The sequence below is a fragment of the Syngnathus leptorhynchus genome, chromosome 15, assembly GCF_054491065.1.
Source record: "Syngnathus leptorhynchus isolate UIUO chromosome 15, UIUO_Slep, whole genome shotgun sequence".
Lineage (NCBI taxonomy): Eukaryota > Metazoa > Chordata > Actinopteri > Syngnathiformes > Syngnathidae > Syngnathus > Syngnathus leptorhynchus.
In genome coordinates this window covers 9,925,546-9,948,506 of record NC_141209.1, presented here as the reverse complement: position 1 = coordinate 9,948,506, position 22,961 = coordinate 9,925,546, and the positions used below count along the sequence as shown (strand labels likewise).

At 51.7% G+C, this 22,961-nt stretch overlaps 2 protein-coding genes across 3 annotated transcripts; one reads left to right on the top strand and one right to left on the bottom strand.

Moving 5' to 3' along the window:
* The first annotated feature begins 672 nt into the window (after positions 1 to 672).
* Positions 673 to 21,025, top strand: hectd1 (HECT domain containing 1). Of its 2 annotated transcripts, none has more exons than XM_085931155.1 (43): positions 673 to 862; positions 4,989 to 5,109; positions 5,258 to 5,409; positions 5,478 to 5,712; positions 6,295 to 6,522; positions 6,631 to 6,915; positions 7,061 to 7,331; positions 7,495 to 7,571; positions 7,640 to 7,738; positions 7,827 to 7,941; positions 8,029 to 8,203; positions 8,286 to 8,424; positions 8,492 to 8,662; positions 8,735 to 8,957; positions 9,147 to 9,410; positions 9,506 to 9,717; positions 9,800 to 9,943; positions 10,484 to 10,614; positions 10,708 to 10,813; positions 10,890 to 11,024; positions 11,107 to 11,246; positions 11,316 to 11,528; positions 11,746 to 11,856; positions 11,922 to 12,088; positions 12,172 to 12,348; positions 13,676 to 14,392; positions 14,476 to 14,697; positions 15,014 to 15,147; positions 15,250 to 15,406; positions 15,495 to 15,565; positions 15,641 to 15,792; positions 15,872 to 15,926; positions 16,072 to 16,291; positions 16,468 to 16,678; positions 16,811 to 17,012; positions 17,111 to 17,248; positions 17,398 to 17,855; positions 18,688 to 18,846; positions 19,268 to 19,346; positions 19,428 to 19,521; positions 20,059 to 20,209; positions 20,288 to 20,432; positions 20,496 to 21,025. In XM_085931155.1, the coding sequence occupies exons 3-43, from the start codon at positions 5,270 to 5,272 to the stop codon at positions 20,631 to 20,633; spliced, it is 7,461 nt and encodes a 2,486-aa protein (XP_085787281.1). In that variant the 5' UTR covers positions 673 to 862; positions 4,989 to 5,109; positions 5,258 to 5,269; the 3' UTR covers positions 20,634 to 21,025. The 2 variants fall into 2 exon arrangements, with proteins under 2 accessions (XP_085787281.1, XP_085787280.1); XM_085931154.1 differs by having other exon boundaries at positions 13,526 to 14,392.
* Positions 20,928 to 22,907, bottom strand: ap4s1 (adaptor related protein complex 4 subunit sigma 1). Its single transcript, XM_085931161.1, has 6 exons — positions 22,866 to 22,907; positions 22,264 to 22,446; positions 21,671 to 21,757; positions 21,509 to 21,577; positions 21,423 to 21,434; positions 20,928 to 21,333 (listed from the first exon to the last, which is right to left on the bottom strand). Exons 2-6 carry the CDS (start codon positions 22,399 to 22,401, stop codon positions 21,205 to 21,207), a joined length of 435 nt encoding a protein of 144 aa, XP_085787287.1. The 5' UTR covers positions 22,402 to 22,446; positions 22,866 to 22,907; the 3' UTR covers positions 20,928 to 21,204.
* Between the last annotated feature and the right edge of the window lie 54 nt (positions 22,908 to 22,961).

Genomic DNA, 22,961 nt, shown 5'->3' with positions numbered 1-22,961 from the left:
CTTCGGTCCGCTTTGTTAAAGTCTCAATGATCATTGTCACGCACACATCTGGGTGTGGTGAAATTTGTCCCCATCCCCATGTGATTTTGATCCATCCCCTGCCCTGGGGGAGAGAGAGGGGAGCAGTGAGCAGCAGCGGTGCCGCGGTGCCGCGCTCGGGAATCATTTAGTGATCAAACCCCCCAATTCCAACCCTTAATGCTGAGTGCCAAGCAGGGAGGCAATGGGTCCCATTTTTATAGTCTTTGGTATGACCCGGGTGGGGTTTGAACTCACAGCGTTCCAGTCTCAGGGGGGACACTCTACTACTAGGCCACTGAGCTGATTAAGGAAAAAAAAACAAAGGGAAGGAAATGCAATAAAAATACCTTAATTCTTTTCATCAACTTATGTTTCCACCTCAAACGAGTTACATAATACGCCATAAAGTCGTGGTGTTTTATTTTGATGTTTTGGGGTATTTCTGAGGGGACTCACCGATACCAAGTACCAATAGTTTTCATTATCATTTATTATTCATCCAAAGAAGTCCATGCTTACTCCACCATTTGTTAAATGTTTACACACCGCCGCGCAAATATTAAACCAGGCCATGACAATTGAAAGAACATGACGGTCGTCAGCGTATATAATATTTCCCAGTGGACAAGCGGTACGTGAACGTCGCACGGCCCGTGGGCACCGTTCAACTCCATTTCTTGTCACTGTTTGTGTGTGTTGTGTGCGCATGTGTTAGCGTGCGTGAATTTGTGTGTTGTTTTCCGGGCTGCCGTCCGCTCGGTCCACTCTGACCTCCTAGAAGCACCTCGCTGGAAATGGACGTAACCCACGGGGGTCAGTTATACTTTTCTCCTTCGCCGCGGTAAGGAGCGACTATCCCCCTCTCAACGCACACACATATAACACGTACACGCACACGCACACACACACACACACACACACACACACACACACACACACACACACACACACACACACGCACACACACGCACACACACGCACACGTCAAGAAAAGCCAGGGTGAGTGTTCGGGCCGGCTCGTGTCTGCTATTCGGCGGCTGCGTCGCGGCCTGCCGGCTCTCTTGGAACTCGAGGCCCGAGGCCGCGCGTGTTTTTTTCTGCGGTCACCCCGATTAACCCCGAGCCTGACTCGTCGCGGTCGCACTCGTTGTCGGTGGCTGAAGGTTTGGTAAAACACGTGCGTGGATTTAACACACCAATATGACAACTTTACGGGAAAATGTCAACAATTGTTTAGTCTGCTTAGTCTCCGGACAAGCTAGCGCGAAGCTTGCCACTAGCTCACCAGCTATTCAAGGCAATTCGACCCTCCAATGTGCGGGGGAAAACTTGTGAAATATGTCCACTTGTGCTCGTCTGTTGTTTGGGATGTTTTCGAGTACCCGCGGTTTAGTTAAGTGGCGTGACACGAGCGATTATGACGGAATGTTGTTGGTTGACGCTAGCGGCCCAGCAGTCTGAGATGGTAACATGCTAAAGCTACATGCACGCTTGCTGGACCGTGTTCGTGACCAATAGTCAAGTGTGATGGGAGCGGCGAGGCGGCCACACGATCAAATGAAAATGTGCCAGCACAACAGGACAGCGAGCTCGGTTTGTGCACCCCGGAATTTGCGTGCTTTCTGTGCAACACAATCTTATCGTGTCATCATGTTTGTTCGAGCAGGTCGCTTGCGCAAGTTGTCCCGGTGCTGTCTGGACCTAGTTATGAGCTGAGAACCTCGATTGGGTTGAGCGGAGGACGCAGGTCAGCCCAAGAGCATCCCGGTGCTACAATTATGCTTTTCCCGTCGTCATAAAAAAAAAAAAAAATGCAGCACGTTCCGAGATCTTAGCTGAAACCGTTTTCTCAGATCTAAGTTAAATAACTTTTCCCAATTTTGTTCTTCCTGCATTTAAAAAAAAACGTGATGTCATCGCAGATGTCGCTAAACTAGGGTGACCAGATTTGGGTTTCTGAAAAATTGACACCTTTTTCTGTGTGCGCGCGCGTGTGTGTGTGTGTGTGTGTGGGGGGGGGGTCATGTTATTTGTTTTTTTTTGGGGGGGGGGGGGGGGTCATTTGTGTCATGTTATAACACAAATGACAGTGTCTGTATAACAATTGCATTCATTGGCTTGAATAACAAATGTACAATAACAAAAACAAATTTACACAAAACAACATGTATACAATAACCTATTTACTCGAACAAAAACACAAGTGTACGTAGACATTTCTGAGTTTTATAGTGGTACACTAAGTAAATAAGAAAAGAAATACGGCCATTGGTGCAGCATTTGAACAAGAAAAAAAAAGGGCTCCTCTTCAGTTCTCCTCTTGCGGGGTGCGTTGGCACCTTTTATTTGCCACAGACACGTAAGTGCCTGACTTGCATGTCAAGCACTCGGCTTCATAAGGATCACGACCCTGGCGAAAGCACGGGAAATCTTTTATTCAACTTCTCCGTGAACGTGCACTTTCGTTTCGGCGCTGCTTGTAAACACTTGGTGTCGGCTGGCCAGCCCTCCCTACTTGGTAGCAAAATCACTAGATTTGAGAAGGGCGTGACTTAATTGCGAACAATACAGAAAAACCTGGAATTGAGTGAAATGGAACGGAGTGGCAATTCTAGTGACAATTTACTCTACATGCATTATGTTTGAGGCAGTCCAATAAAATCCCGGACGATTTTAAAATTTCCCTCTGAATTTTTTTTTCTCAAAGGTAGGACATGTCCGGGAAAAAGAGGATGTCTGGTCACCCTATGCTAAACATAGAAAGGGACAACCGGTTTGTGGTTGTAACACCGGAGGGAGAGCTGTATCAAGGTCACTCTTTGAAGGGGACTTGGACTCTGTGACTCAACTCCCAAATGTCGCGTCGTGGTTTTGGACAAGTCTCTGTCTCGATCAAGGACAACGCGTGATAGATTGACCTCTGAACTGATCTTTCTGTCTGAAATGTGTTAAGAGTGGACTTGTCCCGATAATCTTGTCCAAAATGAATTTGGGCCGGCGATCTTAAATAGCAAAGTACACGAGCAAAATCTCGTCCGTCGAGTCGCTTGACTCGATTTTAAAAGTGTCCTGACCGGTGATCAAGGAAGCTGCTGCGAAGCTGTAAAGCAACATGTACCGCACATGATGGAGTATGAGCAAAACTGTTAAAGCCCACATATCATGGTAATAAATTCTACAGTTTTACTCATTCGGTTGTGGTCTATATTAAGTGGAACAGCGATGCTTTTGTCTGAATTCCTCGTTTTGATACCGTCACTCTTTTCTACTTGTTCTGAGGTGAGGCTCAGCGCAAGCCGTTTTGGCATTTGCGAGAAGCTAACAAATGCATTCAACACATTGTGTTACCCAAGAATAAAACGGCACCTTCGATGCAATTCATCTGATAGAACTACTCAAAATACACCCACAAGAAGTGAAAACATAGCCCGCACAGCTCCAAATTAGCAGTAAGACTGATGCTAATGCGTTGGATGCGAGAGTTCGCAGGAAGCTAACGAATGCATTGAACATATTAGTGTTGCTCAAGAATAAAACAGCACCTTCGATGCAATTCAGCTGATACAACTACTCAAAATACGCCCACAAGAAGTGAAAACATAGAGCGCACAGCTCCAAAATCAGCAGAGAGACTGACGCTAATGCTATGAAAATGAGTGCAGACACAATATTATTAAAGTGAAATACACTTCATTATTTTTGTGTCATCTCAAACTTACAATTTTATTGTGTCTGTCGTTTACATAGTTTGAAGAAACTGAACCGTCAACGAAATGAAGTCTTTCGGCAAATCCTTCTCTATATTGCCAAAATATTTCTGAAACACTCCTTAACAAGCAGGACTTTGCCCACAGACGTGGGAACACTGCTTGAAAAAGGAAATTTGACCAGGCACTTCTTTGAGGTTCTGATATTGTGCAATGATTTGTGTGGATTGATGCATCCAATAACGGAATAGTTTGATCTCTCTACTTCGACATCCTTGAATTGTTTGGACTACAAAAGTCTCACCGAGTTATAAACAAGGCGGATTAGTTTTAAACATGGCGGAAATCACAGTTTGAAAAATGAAATTTATCTCTCCACTTCGGCATCCTTAGGTTGTTTGGACTACAAAAGTCTCTTAGAGTAATAAAGATGGCAAATTCGCAAATCCGCCATGTTTATTACTCGAATTTCAGTATGCAAACACCCATTACCTTGTTTAGTTTGTCCAACCCCAACGGATGTGATATAATAGATAATAATGCATAATAGAAAATGGAGAAAACTGAACGGAGTAAAAAGTAGCTCCTCAAACATCATAAAAGTATATCGGCTGCACCTGGAGGGATATATTACACTTTTCTACACTCTTGTAAACTCCAAATACACATGAAAATTAATTTATAAGCCAAAAAAAAAGTGGATTATCCATTATATGTAATCTTTAAATCACGAGAGAGAGGGACAGATAATCTTTCTTTAACAATAACCAATTCTTCGTGGAAATGCACGCTTTGTCATGGTTTCTGGGGGGTCTGATGACTTGAAAATAATTTTCAGGTGTTTTTAGAAGCATATTTTCAGTTCAAATTTGAATAGTAAATTGAGGTGGGAAAATGAAAAGAAGAGAAGAGAAAAGGGTCATCAGCGCCTACCAGCTCATGAGAAGCAAATCTGATTTGTTGCTGCAGATCTTCCAGACTTAAACTAAAGCCGCCATCCAAATCTCCCAGCGTGCCCTGTAAATCTTAATATACGACGATGTTTGTCACAGACATATTTATTTAGCCACGTTTTTCACTCCACCGCGCTCGCAGACTGAACAACAAAAACAAGCGACACCTCCGTGACAGCCCCCTCCCTCACAATGCATTGCATCGGAAGTTAACATGCCCCTCTGGGCATTTGCTTGCCAGAGTGAAAGGCAGTGCCAACTTTTGGAGACCAACATCTTTGATGGAACATTTGCGTGTGTCTGCCAGGCCGTGCGCTTGATGTCCCACAATTCCATACGAGAGCCGCTTCCCGCTTCCTGCTGGCTTGGATGAATCCCAAACAGCCCGAGCAGCGCGAGCACTGTTTGGCCTAGAGCCGTCCAAGTGGGTGAGTAGGTAGCTCACCTTTGTTTGTTTTATGTTGCGTGGTCAAGAGTCCCAGCGTGTGTGCTTCATTATGCTTGACCTATTTTGTTGTTTCTAAAAGTGGCTAGTTTGTTGATTTTTGCACAAACCCGTGTGTTTTGACATTTCAGCGGCGAGGTGCGATGGCAGACGTGGACCCCGACACCCTGCTGGAATGGCTCCAGATGGGTCAGGGCGACGAGCGCGACATGCAGCTTATTGCACTGGAGCAGCTCTGCATGCTGCTGCTCATGTCCGACAATGTAGACCGATGCTTCGAAACGTGAGTCGGGGGGGGGGGGAGTAGTTAGGGTTCTCATTGCCCACGGACGCGTGCCGGTCTTTGTCCAGGTGCCCCCCGCGAACCTTCCTACCGGCGCTGTGCAAGATCTTCCTGGACGAGAGTGCCCCCGACAATGTTCTGGAGGTGACGGCCCGGGCCATCACATACTACCTGGACGTGTCTGCCGAGTGCACGCGCAGGATCGTTGGTGTGGACGGCGCTATTAAAGCCTTGTGCAACCGCCTGGTGGTGGTGGAGCTCAACAACAGGACCAGCAGGGACCTGGCCGAGCAGTGCGTCAAGGTGAGGTAGGGCGCCAAAGGCTAACATTCGGGCCTTTGCGCCAGTTACGTCAAGTCTTTGTTTAGGTTTGTCTAAGGCCCCACATACTTGCAGATTTATCTATTCACTGATTTGCCAAGCCACTGATTACAACCCCAAATTCCAGTAGCCTGGCTCCACTGTATAATGGAGTGAGCTAGAGTAAAGTCAACTTCTGCCTAGATGAAAAACCATCAAGTGTTTTGAAAAATGACTTGTAGTATGGAGATGCCTTGAGGTCTTGTACTTCAAATAGTGGAAGTTCCATGCATCCTTTTCAGCCTTCTCCTGAACAAAAATGATGGCAAGTTCTTGAAAAACATCCTGTGAGGAGTCGTGATACGATAACTTGAAAGTGAGCCAGCCGTATTTTAATTTCAGTTGGGGCTCGAAAGGCAAGCATGGAGAGTCTCTGAAATGCAAGGCTGGAGTCGGCGATTGGGAGTGTTTATTAGCGCGAGTTGCACTTTGTGTTGTACGATTGCCAAAAAATTGACTGAGTGCTGTGTTGCGTGTGGAGCCTCCAAAGCTGATCCAGTCAATGGAGTGGACTTTTTGTTGCAGGTCCTGGAGTTGATCTGCACCAGGGAGTCCGGTGCAGTGTTTGAGGCAGGCGGCCTGAACTGCGTGCTGAGCTTCATTCGCGACAGCGGCCACCTGGTGCACAAAGACACGCTGCACTCAGCCATGACGGTGGTGTCGCGCCTCTGCGGCAAGATGGAGCCCCAGGACGCTTCCCTGGAGACCTGCGTGGAGTCTCTGTCCAGCCTCCTCAAGCACGAAGACCACCAGGTCAGGCGCCCCTGCTCAACACAATTCCAAGCGACTGGAGTTACTCGGACAGATTGGCCGGCTTGATCTGCCTGCCCCCGGTGTGCCAAATTGTCTGCTTGCGCTCAGGTATCCGATGGCGCCCTGCGCTGCTTTGCCTCGCTGGCTGACCGCTTCACGCGTCGCGGCGTGGATCCGGCGCCACTGGCCAAGCACGGTCTGACGGAGGAGCTCCTGTCGCGCATGGCAGCGGCGGGTGGTGGCACCGCGCTGGGTCCCTCCTCTGCCTGCAAGCCTGGCCGCCCGTCGGCCGGCGCCGCCCCCTCCACCCCCGACTCCAAGCTCAGCAACCAGGTGTCCACCATCGTCAGCCTGCTGTCCACGCTGTGCCGAGGCTCGCCGCTCGTCACGCACGTAGGTCTTTGTGCCACTCCAGTTTATGGGATTAACTTTGCGGCCCCCTGGCCGGCTCTCCTGTCGCTCAGCACACGCCCTCCTCCTCAAACTCCACGAGGCTCAGTTCAGCTCGAGGCTCACCACAGTGTTTTGATGCCAACAGGACCTGCTACGCTCCGCGCTGCCCAACTCCATGGAGTGCGCCCTGGGCGGGGATGAGCGTTGCGTGCTGGACACCATGCGCCTGGTGGACCTGCTGCTAGTACTCCTGTTTGAGGGCCGCAAGGCACTGCCCAAATCCGCGGCGGGCTCCTCCAGCCGCATCCCCTGCCTGCGGCGCCTGGACAGCTCGGGTGAACGATCCCACCGGCAACTCATCGACTGTATTCGCAGCAAAGACACGGACGCGCTCATTGACGCCATCGACACAGGAGGTGAGCGCGCTGGGCGAGAACGGCGTGGCTGTACAGACTCGCCAGGGCTTTTCAAGTTAAATCGACGATGTTCTTGCGAGAAGTCGATTTTGTCGCAAATCTGAGAATTTCCATAAAAGGGTGGCATTGGTGCGACTGAAATGAGATTTTAAACTGTTGGCAGCCTTCGAGGTGAACTTCATGGACGACGTGGGTCAGACCCTCCTCAACTGGGCGTCTGCCTTCGGCACGCAGGAAATGGTAAAGGAGCTGCAAAACTCAGCGCAAACGTGCCCACTATTGTTCCCGCTTCTTTTGCTCCCCAACAGGTGGAGTTCCTGTGTGAGCGCGGTGCCGATGTCAATCGAGGACAGAGGTCATCTTCGCTGCACTACGCCGCCTGTTTCGGGCGGCCGCAAGTGGCTAAGGTAACACGGCGACGCTGTGGAGAGCGCCGCTCAACAGCGCCTGGTCTAAATGGTGCGTGCGTGCATGCGTGTGCGCACTTGTACGCAGACTCTGCTGCGTCATGGTGCCAATCCTGACCTGAGGGATGAGGATGGAAAGACCCCCCTGGATAAGGCCAGGGAGCGAGGCCACAGCGAGGTCGTGGCCATACTGCAGTCTCCGGGTCAGTCTCATGCGTGGCGAGAAATGGCACCACGGCACCTGACCTGACGGGTGCGTGTTTGTTTGTTTGTGTGTGTGTGTGTGTCAGGTGACTGGATGTGTCCAGTAAACAAGAGTGATGACAAGAAAAAGAAAGATGTCAGCAAGGAGGAGGACGAAGGAGGCGAGCCGAAAGGAGACCCCGAAATGGCGCCAGTCTACCTGAAGAGACTGTTGCCTGTTTTTGCTCAAACCTTCCAGCAGACCATGCTACCTTCCATCAGGTGACATTGCTCACTTGATTGGCTCACTGAATTGATGTACTTTTCCCAGTGACTTACTCCCTCGAGTGTTTGTTTGGATCAGGAAAGCCAGCCTGGCCCTGATCCGAAAGATGGTCCACTACAGTGGCGAGTTGCTGCTGAAGGAAGTCTGTGACGGCGAGGTGGGCCACAACCTGCCCACCGTTCTGGTGGATATCAGCGCCACCGTGCTGGACCAGGAGGTAACGCCGTCTCGCCACTTGCGTGGAGCGGGCCCCAATGAGACGAATGCCTTTCTCCCCGACCCAGGATGACGACGATGGACACCTGCTGGCGCTGCAGATCATCCGAGACCTCGTGGACAAAGGGGGAGATATTTTTCTGGACCAGCTGGCCCGTCTGGGTGTAATCAACAAGGTGTCCACTCTGGCCGGACCCACGTCGGACGACGAGAACGAGGATGAGATCAAAGCTGAGAAGGTGCGTCGAGGGAGTGAGGAAGGGCGATATCGGGACAGCGCAAGACTTTGACCCATAAGTGTGTGTGCACAGGAGGAGGAAGCCCAGGAGGATGCCCGGGAGATCCTTCAAGGAAAGCCTTACCACTGGCGGGACTGGTCCATCATCAGGGGCCGGGACTGCCTGTATATTTGGTCAGACGCCGCTGCCCTCGAGCTGTCCAATGGCTCAAACGGCTGGTTCCGCTTCATCCTTGACGGCAAGCTGGCCACCATGTACTCCAGTGGCAGCCCCGAGGGCGGCTCTGACAGCTCTGGTAATGCCAAAACCAGACGTATTAGAACAAAAGCTGCTTGAGCTATTTGACCTCTGAAGCGCGAGCCCCCCCCCCTCTTTGTGTGTGTGTGTGTGTGTGTGTGTGTGTGTGTGTGTGTGTGTGTGTGTGTGTGTGTGTGTGTGTATATATATATATAATTTATTTATTAAATTTTTTTTTTTTTTGAAGAGTCTCGCAGTGAGTTCCTGGAGAAGCTTCAGCGTGCCAGGAGTCAAGTGAAGCCCGTCACTTCCAGCCAGCCAGTCCTGTCCGGTCTGGGTCCGGCCAAGCTGACGGTGGGCAACTGGTCACTGATGTGCCTGAAGGACGGCGAGATCGCCATTCACAACTCGGACGGCCAGCAGGCCACCATCTTAAAGGAGGACCTGCCGGGCTTTGTCTTCGAGTCCAACCGGGGAACCAAACACTCCTTCACCGCCGAGACCTCTCTAGGTAAGAATGCTCTTGTCTTTATTTTGGAGGATGAGGCAACAACGTGACTCAAGCTGGGGGAGCTCCAACGCCGGCCGCTCTGCCGTTTTGTGCAGGTTCAGAGTTTGTGACGGGTTGGACTGGCAAACGGGGTCGCAAGCTAAAGTCCAAGCTAGAGAAGACAAAGCAGAAAGTGAAGAGCATGGCTAGGGAGCTGTACGACGACCACTTTAAGGCGGTGGAGAGCATGCCCAGGGGCGTTGTGGTCACCCTCCGAAACATCTCCACGCAGCTGGAGTCCTCCTGGGAGCTGCACACCAACAGACAGGTGCTCAGCGCCACGCCTTGCCGCTGCCCCACTGCCGCTGACAATAACATTTGTCATTGCGCATGCCTGCGTTCTGTGTCAGTGCGTTGAAGGCGAGAACACATGGAGGGATCTGATGAAGACGGCCCTGGAGAACCTGATTGTGGTGCTCAAAGACGAGAACACTATTTCACCCTATGAGATGTGCAGCAGCGGCCTCGTCCAGGCCCTCTTCATCGTGCTCAACGTCAGTCACGTAGGCACTCTTTGGGGCACTTGCACGCACACACACACTGCCGTCATCCGACAGAAACTTGTGTTGAATGAGCTGCTATGTGGATTAGAAAATAATATTGACAATTTTGCTCAGGTGAAAAAGACGCAGAAATACAAGTTTTAGATAAGTGTTTAAGATAAGTGTTTGTTTTGATAATCATGAGATAGATAAATATTTGTGCTAAGAAATATGCCACGATTGTGGTCACAAGTCAGAAATGTGACTACGCGTTGCCTGAAGGAAAAAGTGTGCTGAGGCACGGCTGTTCCTTTCTTTGGTTACGTCGCCTTTGTTTTGAAGTTGCCGTTGGCCCCAATAGTAACATGTGGGTGTTGCTGCGTTCGGCTTGACCGTTGCCTACCTGATGAACATAAGTACTTGGGCCAGGCAACCTCAATCAAGATACTCGCATTACCGGGGTATTCGGATGAACACAACAATTCCCGTAGACTCAGTCTCACGCAAACACTTTTGCACAAGCTGACCCGTGCTTTTGCTCACTGTCAGCAGGTCACACACACACTCGCACATAATCGACGGCGCTGCTTTGTTGACGTGGACCCAAAACCCGATCGGAAGCCTTTAATGGAGAGGATCAACGTCTTCAAGGCGGCCTTCAGTGAGAATGAAGACGACGAAAGGTAACGACGTGATGGGCCGGACCTCCCATAAAGCATTTCAACAACGTTTGTGTGAGCAAAAGTCGTCGCATGAATGCGTGTGTTTGTGCGCAGTCGGCCGGCTGTCGCCTTAATCCGCAAGCTGATTGCTGTCCTGGAGTCCATCGAGCGGCTGCCACTGCACCTGTACGACACTCCCGGCTCTGCCTACAACCTGCAGGTGGGTCACGCGCTCTCAACGGCTCCACGGCCGATCGTTACAGTCACGTTGGCCACCCTCCGCGTCGCCTTCTCAGATCCTGACCAGGCGCTTGCGCTTCCGCCTGGAGCGAGCGCCGGGCGAGACGGCCCTAATCGATCGGACGGGCCGCATGCTCAAGATGGAACCGCTGGCCACCGTGGAGTCTCTGGAGCAATACTTGCTGAAGATGGTCAGTCCACAGTCGAACTGGCGCTGCCCGCCACCTTGCCGAATTCTCACTCATTTCTGGCTCCCCCTCGGCATGAGCGCAGGTGGCCAAGCAGTGGTACGACTTTGAGCGCTCTTCCTTCGTCTTCGTAAGGAAGCTACGGGAAGGCCAGACCTTCGCCTTCAGGCATCAGCACGACTTTGACGAGAACGGCGTCATCTACTGGGTCGGAACCAACGCTAAGTAAGTTCTGGCCGCTTACAGTCGCCGTTGGCCGTGATGCCATCCGTCAACGGATTGGTTGCCCCGAAGGACGGCCTACGAGTGGGTCAACCCCGCCGCCTACGGTCTAGTGGTGGTGACGTCGTCGGAAGGGCGCAACCTGCCATACGGCCGTCTCGAAGACATTCTCAGTCGGGACGGCTCCGCCCTCAACTGCCACACCAACGACGACAAGAACGCCTGGTTTGCCGTCGACCTCGGCCTCTGGCTCATCCCCTCGGCTTACACCTTGAGACACGCCAGGTATGTGGGCCGAGCAAAGACACCCTGGCCAATCGGAACGGGCCTCAGCTGGCCTTGGCGACGTATTTGCATTCTTCTGCAGTTTGCTGTGCTGCAGCTTAGTTATTTTTGTTTGTCCCTGCAAGTTCCACGCATGCCTTCCTGTAAGGGCGATAGGAAAGAAGCCTTTTTGCTGTCACGCCGCTATGTCATCTGCTCATTCTTTGTCCCGGTTCAGGGGTTATGGGCGCTCGGCGTTGAGGAGCTGGGTCTTCCAGGTGTCCAAAGACGGTCAGAACTGGAGCACGCTGTACACGCACGTGGACGACTGCAGCCTCAACGAGCCGGGGTAGGCTTTTTTGGCATGTGGTGGCGACCACGCAAGATGCCTCCGTGACCGATTTGCGTGTTCAGGTCGACGGCCACTTGGCCCCTGGACCCGTCCAAAGACGATAAGCAGGGCTGGAGGCACATCCGCATCAAGCAGATGGGCAAGAACGCCAGCGCCCAGACGCACTACTTGTCTTTGTCGGGCCTGGAACTCTACGGCACAGTCACTGCCGTTTGCGAGGACCAACTAGGTGAGCACCTCAGCACGGCCGCAAGTGCGACTCCATCGAGGCCTAGGATGGCGACGCGCGACACTTAACTGCTGACCTCGCAGGAAAAGCCGTGAAGGAGGCTGAGGCCAACCTGCGGCGCCAGCGCCGACTCTTCCGCTCTCAAGTGATGAAGTACATCGTGCCGGGTGCGCGGGTGGTGCGCGGCATCGACTGGAAGTGGCGTGACCAAGACGGAAACCTGGCCGGCGAGGGCACCGTCACCGGAGAGGCCCACAATGGTAAGAGCAGCCGGCCGGCGCAGATGAAGTTTTGTTGCGCACCCAAAAGAGAAAAAAATCGATTGGCTGCCGGGGCTACGCGGTTGTAACGCAAGCCAATTATGCACCCGCTCCGCTCTCCTTTCTCAGTTTGTTGCCGTGAAGGATGATGATCTCAAATGTCTTCTGCCGTTTGTTCACGTGCTCCCTGTCACCGGACCACAATGGCGCTCGAGCCGCCTGTTTGTTTAAGGCTGCACCCATAGACGGGCGCCCCACTGTGGCCGTGGGCGGTGACGGCCCATTTCAGACAACTCTTTTTGTTGGTGGCGCTTGGGCATGGTATCTATCATTTTGCCCTTGACTTTGTGGCTTGCTCATATGTTCAAGAACGCGCCCCTGCCGTCTTGAGTTAATTTTGTCACAAGCTGAATGTTGAAATGGGTTCTAGTAAATGTCCATTTTAGTCCAGTCTTAAAAAAAAAACATTGGATGTACAGGATTTATTAGGAGCTGGCTTTTGTCAACGGGGATGAAATAAGATTACATTGCTGCCTTGAGATATGGGTAAAAATCTCCAAACGTTTGTATCGCATTTTTTCTTTACCGGTCGCAGTTGAGGAATATAGATCCGTTCTCATTTGTCGCCACTGAATGCACAGTTAGTGCCGCTCGTCAGCCTATATTTGCGTCGTGTGTTAGCATGAAGACGTTCAGCTTCAACTGGAAGCGGCACAAAAGGGCTCATTTTGCAAGTCTGGGGGGGGGGGGGCAACGACTGGATGGGTTGTCTGTCGTCGGTAAAGTTGGGCTGCAAGTATCTCAAGGCACCAGTCTACAAATGAACAGGACTTGTCTCTGATCGAAAATCGCTTTGCGTAATTTTTCCAGGTCAGTCGGTCACACCGGATGTTCCGAATGCAAACAGGTTTAATCAGACTCCCGCGTATGCACAGTCGTCTATGTCGGTGGCCTTAACGGGCCTGCGCCGTGGTCCGGTGCTATTTGTTGGCCGTATGCACCTCGTTCTCTTTTTCTCTGGTTCCTTCTCTTTGGCTCAGTCTGTAGCTCGCTCCCCCCCCCCCCCCCCCCCCCCCCCCCCCCCCCCCTTCCTGCCTCTCTCTCTTTCACTCTGGCCGTCTCTGCCGGGTCTCTGACATCCATGCGTGCGTGTCCTCCTATGTCTCTGTCCATCCAGGCTGGATTGATGTAACCTGGGATGCCGGCGGCTCAAACTCTTACCGTATGGGCGCCGAAGGGAAGTTTGACCTCAAGCTTGCTCCGGGGTACGACCCTGAGTCGGCTGCCTCAGCACCGTCACCCAAACCTGTCTCATCCGCTGTTTCAGGCCCCGCCTTTGGCGCGCTGGGACCCTCCCCGACCCCGGCAGCCGGCGGCGGCAACTCGGCGTCCACGCCGTCCTCATGGAGCAGTCTGGTGAAAAATAACTGTCCAGACAAGGGCGGGGCCTCGGCGCTTAGCGGAGCCGGCTCGTCCAGCCGCAAGGGCAGCAACAGCTCCGTGTGCAGCTTGGCCTCCTCCTCAGACATCAGCCTGAGCTCTTCCCTCGGAGGGCGGCCGGACAAGCGGACCGAGGGGCCTCTCCCGGGCTGCGTGGCGGGCAGTGGCGCCATAGGCGTTGCTGGCTCCGAGGGCCGGCGGCAGGAAGCCGTCGTGGTGCCGCCCTCGGCTACGGAAGGCGCTGACGGCGCCAAAGACCCAGCCGACCCGGCGGCACCCATCTCCATGGGCCTGGTCAGCGTGAGCTCGCCAGACGTAAGCTCCGTATCAGAGTCCCCAAGCAAGGACGCGGCTCCCCAGAGGCCTTTGTGCTCTGCCGCCAACGCCCGCCTCTCAGTCAGCTCGCTGCTGGCGGCCAGTGCCCCTATGAGCTCCAGCGCCAGCGTGCCCAACCTGTCGTCGCGCGAGGCCAGCCTCATGGAGTCGTTTGTGCGCCGTGCGCCCAACATGTCCCGCACCAACGCCACCAACAACATGAACCTGAGCCGCAGCAGCAGCGACAACAACACCAACACGCTGGGCCGCAACGTCATGAGCGCGGCAAGTAAGTTGCCGGGATCCAAACGACTCGCTCCACCTGCAAGGGCTCGCTTGTTGAAATATGAACCATCCTTGCCGCCTTTCCAGCGTCTCCTCTCATGGGCGCCCAGAGCTTCCCTAACCTCACCACCACTGGCACCACCTCCACCGTCACCATGTCCACGTCCATCGTCACCAGCAGCAACAATGTCGCCACAGCGACCACCGGTCTGTCGGTGGGACAGATGCTCAGCAACACCTTGACCGCCAGCCTCACCTCCACGTCCAGCGAGAGCGACACAGGGCAGGAGGCTGAGTTCTCGCTCTACGGTCAGTTTGCGCATTTTTTGCGAGGGCTGCGTCATCCTTAAGTCGCAGTAGTCCAGCTAATTGTCCGCCGAGTTTCCTCACGTAGTCAATTGTTCCCTGCACGGGGTAAGCTAGCCGCATTAGCTCGCTCGCCGTTGTCATTATTGTAGCCTTTGCTGTTTGAAATTTGGATTCTATTCTAATTGTCGGGGCCCGTTCTGTAACCAATACCTTAAGGGATTTGAGTAGAATTCCTAATAACGGTTTGGTTCTGTTTAGCTCTTGCAAAACTCCCCTCATTGGGAGTTTTTTTGATTGAATGCAGTTTGTCGTGCAGACTTCCTGGACAGCTGCCGCGCCAACACGCTACTGGCCGAGCTGGAAGACGAGGAGGACCTGCCAGAGCCCGACGATGATGACGACGAGAATGAGGACGATAATCAGGAGGACCAGGATTACGAGGAGGTCCTGGTATGCCAACAAAGTGGTTGCCGTGCCCACCCGCTGGCTCGCCAGTACCTACAAATAGATCCAGCAAATGGGCAGTGAGCGCACTCTGCCGCCCTTCCGCAGGAGGAGGAGGAATACGAGACCAAAGGTGGTCGCAGGAGGACGTGGGATGACGACTTTGTCCTCAAGAGGCAGTTCTCGGCTTTGGTCCCGGCCTTCGACCCTCGGCCCGGAAGGACCAACGTGCAGCAGACCACCGACCTGGAGATCCCCCCGCCGGGTAAGCAAAGAGCCCACCTTTATTTTCATCCAAAGCAAATCATGTCTGCTTCGCTCTCTCAACGTTTTCTCACGGTCGTGGCTTTCAGGAACTCCTCGCTCAGAGGTGCAGGAGGAGGTGGAGTGCGTTCCGTCCCCACACCTGGCTCTCACTCTCAAGGTAGCTCTTTGTGGCACGCCTATGACGCTGATGAGCAGGCTTGTCCCCCTAAGCTCGCACTTTTCTCTCTCGCAGGTGGCGGGTCTGGGCGCAACACGGGAGGTGGAACTCCCTCTGTCCGACTACAAGTCCACTATATTCTTCTACGTGCAGCGGCTGCTGCAGCTCTCGTGCAACGGCGCTGTCAAGACAGACAAGCTGCGGCGCATTTGGGAGCCAACTTACACGTGAGAGCACACCAGGAGTTTCCGGCAGCGGCATGCGCATGCACATGCACGTGTCTTGATGCTTTTGTCCTTGCCTCAGGATCATGTACAGAGAGCTGAAGGACGCAGACAAGGCGAAGGAAAGCGACAAGACGGTAACTATCGCCGCTCGCAAAGCACCCGTGAATATTTGATTTGTATTTGGCACGTCTAAATGGCACCATATTTGGTTTCAATGGAGCACAATACGCAAAGCATAAATATGCGCCCTCACCATAACCGTGCACCGGTTGGCTTCAGGACGTGTGCGAGCACAGCGTGGGCCGCAGTGGTGCCCCGAGCCCCGGCACCTTGTCAAGCGAGCGCGGCGGCGACATCTTGGCCCATGGTGGGGAGGCAGCTCAGGCCAAGGCGGGGTCAGCGCACAGCGCCTGCAGCGTGGAGGATGTCCTGCAGCTGCTGCGCATCCTCTACATCATCGGGGGGGACAGCGCTTCCAATGGCCGCACGCTGCAAGAAGGTTGGCGTGCAACTTTATCATTGGCATTTTCTGGCTCACCCTTTAGGATTCGTGGTATTCTATTGAATGACTGTGGAAGTTGATGTCGGCGAATGAATGCAAGTTAGCCGCCCAACCCAAACACGGGAAGGAGGCCAATCATTCGTTCACTTGAACGACTGACTGCCCGTACGCAGATGCGGACGAGCTACAATTCAACGCCTCGCCAGAGGAGTTCACCAGCAAGAAAATCACCACCAAAATCCTACAGCAGATCGAGGAGCCTCTGGCGCTGGCCAGCGGTGCGCTGCCTGACTGGTGCGAGCACCTCACCTCCAAGTGTCCTTTCCTCATTCCCTTTGAGACCCGACAGCTCTTCTTCACCTGCACCGCCTTCGGAGCCTCCAGGTGGGACCCGCCGCGCTCACTGCTCGAGACCCATTCAGCAATTCCAGATCTGAGTTATTGAAATCGGTGGCGAATTGTGGCAGGAGGAGCCAGGAGTGCCTCAATGTCTTGTCTCGCGTGCATGTACGGCAGGGCCATTGTTTGGCTGCAGAACCGCCGTGAGGCCACCATGGAGCGGTCACGGGCGTCAACCGCCGTCCGCCGGGACGACCCCGGTGACTTTCGGGTGGGCCGTCTCAAGCATGAGCGCGTCAAGGTGCCCCGGGGCGACACCATGATGGAGTGGGCCGAGGTCGTCATGCAGATTCACGCCGACAGGAAGTCCGTGCTGGAGGTGAGCGCTCGTTGCTTGCCTGCCTGCCTGCCTGCCTGCCTGCCTGCCTGCCTGCCTGCCTGCCTGGGTTTTGTATTTGACACACGTGTCTCGTCCAGGTGGAGTTTCAGGGAGAGGAGGGCACGGGTCTGGGACCCACTTTGGAGTTTTACGCTTTGGTGGCGGCGGAATTCCAGACCACCTCCTTGGGAATTTGGTTGTGTGACGACGATTTCCCCGACGACGAATCCAGACAGGTCGCCGAGGACTTTTTTTTTTTTTTGTCTTTCTTATTGGTTCTCACACTAACGAGCTCTCACCATTTTCACACACGCACGCTCACTCACCGGTGCAGTTTGCCAATGCTGCCACGCTAACACTAAGCTAATGTTCCTCTGTGTGACAGGTGGACCTGGGCGGTGGCCTTAAGCCGCCGGGCTACTACGTGCAGCGTTCGTGTGGCCTCTTCCCTGCGCCGTTCCCACAGGACAGCGAGGAGCTGGAGCGCATCAGCAAGCTCTTTCGCTTCCTGGGCGTCTTCCTGGCCAAGTGCATCCAGGACAACCGGCTGGTGGACTTGCCCATCTCACAACCGTTCTTCAAGCTGCTCTGCATGGGCGACATCAAATCCAACATGAGCAAGCTGCTCTACTCATCGCAGGGCGGCGCCGACCTGGAGCGCTCACCGCCGTCCAACGTGTACTCCGAGGCGTCCACCGAGGAGAGCCGGGAGACTTTCTCGGTGGGGAGCTTCGACGACGACTCCAAGTCAGAGTTCATCATGGACCCGCCCAAGCCCAAACCCCCCGCCTGGTACCATGGCATCCTCACTTGGGACGACTTCCAGCTGGTCAACCCGCACAGGTGTCCTCGCGCTCATCAATAACCAATGAGCCCTCTGTAAACAATCGCGTTTCTCAAACGAGCTCCTATAAAATGATCGGAACTGACTAAAGTTTGATCTAACACATTGGTACTGCTTACCTGTGTTTCCCTTCCATATCGATTATCAGAGCAGCCTATTTTGACATGAAATAGCCTCGTGCGTAAAGCAGCTATCATTATAGCATTAGCCACCCGTAAACTCCCATGAGCCTCAGCTCGCAGACTCCCATGAGCCTCAGCAAAGTGTAAACAATCGCGTTTCTCAAACGAGCACCTATAAAATGATCGGAACTGACTAAAGTTTGACCTGACACATTGATACTGCTTACCTATGTTTCCCTTCCATATCGATCCGTAAATTTACTCGAAACATTAGTGGAGCAGCCGATTTTGAAATGAAATAGCCTCACGGGTACAACTATTGCTATTCAGTGATGCCCCCTGACCATGGTTGCCGTAATGCTGGGAAGCGATGTGACCTTGTAATTTACTAGTCGTACTGAAACATTTTGGTAGAGCACTGTGTACATCCAGTATGGATCAATAAATTCATCAATTGAGCCATATATAACGCGCACCGGACTATAAGGCGCACTATCGGCTTTTGAGAAAAGTTTAGGTTTTTAGGTGCGCCTTATCGTCCGGAAAATACCGTACTGTTTGCGTCACACGCTACATACTGTAGTTCATCATATCGAAATTGTTTGATTTTAAAATTTGGTTTCCATGACGTAGATTGGATTAGCAATTGAGGAGGTGGTGTTGCCGTATGAAGCCAAATAAAGCGCATTCTCTTGTCGACCAATCACAGGGCCAGCTTTCTGAAGGAGGTCAAGGATCTGGCGGTGAAAAGGCGGCAGATCCTAACTTCTAAAGTTCTCTCCGAGGACGAGAAGAACACGCGACTGCAGGATCTGATGCTTCAGAACCCCCTGGGCTCCGGACCCCCGCTCGGCATTGAAGACCTCGGGTGACTGAGACCCCAACTGTCACAAACACACAAATGTGCACGCCCAGACACAAACGCACATGTTCATCTGTTGCTCAGTAGGCTGTAGCTGCTGCTTTAAAACTTGCATTTATTCTTGGAGGATAAACAATACCTGGCTGTGAATATTATTTTCTATTTCCATGTAGTGTTTGGCTCTCTTTTTAATATTTGCTGCTGAACAGGTCACCACTGTGGCATTGACGCTAGTTTTGTTAATAGTGGCGTTTTCCATTGCGCATTAGCGTTAAGCTAGCTGACTTTTATAAGGCAAAATGGTGAACTCAATTGACGCTAGTTTTGTTAGCCCGTCAGTGGCGTTTTCCATGGCGCGTCAGCGTTAAGCTAGCTGACTTTTGTATGGCAAAACTGTGGCCTTACTCGCGTGTCTCCTCCCACGCAGGTTGAACTTCCAGTTCTGCCCATCTTCCAAAGTTCACGGCTTCTCGGCGGTGGACCTCAAACCCGACGGAGACGACGAGGTAAGCATGCCTGTTTTCTGTGCAAACGCACTGCATCTGGCTAACGCGCGCTTGCTTGCGTGCGTGCGTGCGTGCGTGTAGATGGTGACTCTGGAGAACGCCGAGGACTACGTGGAGTTAATGTTTGACTTCTGCATCCACATGGGCATACAGAAACAGATGGAGGCCTTCAGAGGTACGCTGCTTGCTTGTGTATGTACTACCACAAGGTATTTAGAAATTCAGAAATGAAGTAGCTAAAGTAAGTCGTGTTTTTTTTTTTTTTTTGTAATACTTGGTTGGGCCAATGACTTATTAAACGGGTTAGAGTGGTTTGAAAAAGTTGAGGTTTCTAGCTGTCACCGGTAATTAGCTTCTTTTTAGGAGGGGACATCAAAGGTGAGCACAATGTGAAGAGATGGGCTGTATGCCTATTTGAGGAAATCGCTAGCTTCTCTCGTCGATGCGCTTTTCTCCCTTGTTACATGTGGAGAAGAGAGACACCATGCAAACACATGCGGATGCGTTTTTGCTCTGTTCCTGAATGTTCATTGCCCTTAAAAATCAATGAAATTGCCAACTCCCTGAAGACTAGCTAATGGATTTGTGATTTTGTTTCTTAGTGTTTTTTTCGGCTACGTGAGTAGTCGTTTGACTGCTTAGTTACGAACAGACCACTTAGCTTGTTACTTGGTTGGTTAGCCAACTAGTTAGTGATTTGCCTTGCCACCAGAGGGTTTCAACTGCGTTTTCCCAATGGAGAAATTGAGCTCGTTCACCCACAAAGAAGTTCAGATGATCCTGTGTGGCAACCAGTCGCCTTCGTGGACTTCTGATGACATCATCAACTACACTGAGCCAAAGCTGGGCTACACCAGAGACAGGTCCCCAACAACCTGCCCTTCCTCGTCATCGGGTGGGTGGGCCATGAAAAAATTCCCCTTTGTTTTTCCCATCCTCAGTGCGGGCTTCCTGCGCTTCGTGCGCGTCCTGTGTGGAATGTCATCTGACGAGAGGAAAGCCTTCCTGCAGTTCACCACTGGTTGTTCCACGCTGCCTCCTGGAGGCCTGGCCAACCTGCACCCGCGCCTCACCATCGTCAGAAAGGTACGCGCCCGAAGTCTCCGTCCACGCTCCATGAGACTGCGACGTTTTGACCTTTGCCCTCAGGTGGACGCGACGGACTCGAGCTACCCGTCTGTCAACACGTGCGTTCACTACCTGAAGCTGCCCGAGTACTCGTCCGAGGATATCATGAGGGAACGTCTGCTGGCTGCCACCATGGAGAAGGGCTTCCACCTCAACTGATGACCTGGTGGGTTGGTGGTGGTGGTGGTGGTGGTGATGGGGTCGGTCTCCCCGCAGCCATTCTCACCCACCCGCTATGTGTGTGGATGTGCGTGTCCTGTCGTTCCCTGTCCTGTGACCACATTTTGAGTTTTTTTTGGCTTTTGTTTTTAGCCTTTGATTGCTTTGTGCGTGCGTGGTGGTTCGTTCCAGAGACACAAACACTGGTCGTTCGTTCATTCTTTTGTTTCTGTCCGTGTGCGAAGGTAAACAGAAAAAAAATCCTGTAATTTCTTTGTATATTATAAACATTTATTTAACTCAAGTTGCAGATTGAGCTAAACAAATATTTTCAAAAATGTGTTTGCTCCATAAAAAAATGATCATTAAAATGTTTGCAAAGTAAAAAGAAACTTTTGAACTTTTTTTTTTTTTTTTTTTTTACTTTCCACCACTTTACATTTGAGCACTTTAAGTGTGATTGACCATGACAGCAATTAAAGAACCATTCTTTGTCATTACAACCAAAAGCATAGCAGTTGACGTGTCGGTGAAAAAAATTCAACAAATTCCAGTTCATCTCCTTTTGGCATCAGCCATCGGCCATCTTGTCCAGGGCGTTGAGTGGGCCGAGGACATTGCTCTTATTGGTTTCCACGACATGTCCGTTCTGGATCATCTCGTCCAGGATGATGTGAACGCGGTCCAGGTTGAACATAATCTGCGATGCCAATGACTCAAGGAACAACCAAACTATTTTTTTGCACATTTATACGCGCTAGTTCGCGGTCACGTGACTTGAAAGGATACGTCCAGTTCGCTCTTCAAAGGTACAAAAAAGAAAAAAAACATGAAGTGGGAAAGTACGGATGTGGCTGACATCTTTACCAACTCACCACGCGGCTGAAGTATTTGTCGAGAACCTCCACAAAGTTCTGTAATAGCTCATAGACGGACAACTCGTTCTGCGGGAGCAAGAAAATCATCAGTCCTCACGTATCCTCACCGCGTGAGGACGAGTCACGGGCGAGGCGTGGAGCTGAAGGCTGAAGACCCACCTCATCCTCTGTGATGCCCACGACGATGTAGAGGGCGGCGTACTGCCGGAAAACCACTTTCAAGTCTTGGTACTCCGCAAAGGAACACTGGGAATGATTTGGCACGGACAGGAAATGAACTGGGACTGATGGGAACACATTCACTAATCCCACAATTATTACATAAGGGCTGTTCTGTTTTGTTTTTTTAAGGTAAAAAATCTGCAGCCGCCAACATTCATAAATTACATTGTGGGTTCCTGTTTGTGGATTTATTTGATTTATTTTGGGGGGTACAGTTAGTACTTAATTTGCGTGTTTCTGTATTTTACTGCTGGCTCTTGAATTTCCCCCCGGGGATCAATAAAGTCTCTAGCTAGCTAGCTTTAATTTTGTTTTTCAGTTTGTTAATTTTAGGTGTAGTTCCGCCGTTGACCACGAGATGACAACACAACTTTTTGTCGGCGTAAAGTTTTTTCTGTAGATTTGTATTGCATTACTATTGTATAGTACTCTCATACGTCTATTCTCTATCCTCTGCAAAAACTTGTGAATATTTACAGCACGGGGGTTACTGCTAAGCCGAGTGCACGTGATGCACAGCAAGCGCTCACTTGGTCTCTATTGCGGCTTAGGCAGGCATGGACGACGTTGGCCTCCAGCGCCGTCCTGCAACTCATGTTGACGGACTGGTAGTACCTGCAGAATCGGGTCTGTCCCTGGCGGTTCACCATCAGAATGAAGGTGATCATGCTTGACAATTGGCTGAAGCCTTCTGACGTTGATCGCGATGTCACCTACGACATCAAATCAGAAAGTGGCGTTTTGCCCATTTTTACGTCAAATATTTGAAACACGTTACCTTCCTTTTGGAGCTATTCCTCGAGTTTAAAAATAGAGTTTAAGTAAAAAGCATTATGTGAGACATTGATTCTAATGCAAACTTGGGACTCCGACTGCGTCCATTTACCCAGTGCAATGCATTAATAATGATCATTATTAGTATTTCAAAACACTTTGGTGCATTGATTCCACAAATACTGTCAACCGACGGTCAGCTGCTTGGTAGCTTAGCAGCTACAGGAGCTCAGTCAGATGAGTCCAAAAACGGCAACAATCAAGCTAATACCAAATTCCTTTAGGCTGTTCTAAAACAGAGACAGTATCAATGAAAAAGATTAAATTTCCTCGTTAAAATGTTGAATATTATGCTAACTCGCCAAAGGTTCCACTCGTGCCCAGCTCGCTCTGTAGTGGGGCGTTCATGGCAAAAAGTAGGAAATTTGGCTTTCATGTTCATCGCCGAACGGTG

Excerpts from the sequence above, each read along its gene's own strand:
- hectd1 (XM_085931154.1), top strand. The coding sequence starts at position 5,270 with ATGGCAGACGTGGACCCCGACACCCTGCTGGAATGGCTCCAGATGGGT. Across the intron at positions 5,410-5,477 it reads GTAGACCGATGCTTCGAAAC|GTGCCCCCCGCGAACCTTCC; the intron begins GTGAGTCGGGGG and ends GTCTTTGTCCAG. Across the intron at positions 9,944-10,483 it reads CCCTCTTCATCGTGCTCAAC|GTCACACACACACTCGCACA; the intron begins GTCAGTCACGTA and ends CACTGTCAGCAG.
- ap4s1 (XM_085931161.1), bottom strand. The coding sequence starts at position 22,401 with ATGATCACCTTCATTCTGATGGTGAACCGCCAGGGACAGACCCGATTC. Across the intron at positions 21,758-22,263 it reads TAAGCCGCAATAGAGACCAA|TGTTCCTTTGCGGAGTACCA; the intron begins GTGAGCGCTTGC and ends AATCATTCCCAG. Across the intron at positions 21,578-21,670 it reads TGGGCATCACAGAGGATGAG|AACGAGTTGTCCGTCTATGA; the intron begins GTGGGTCTTCAG and ends TTGCTCCCGCAG.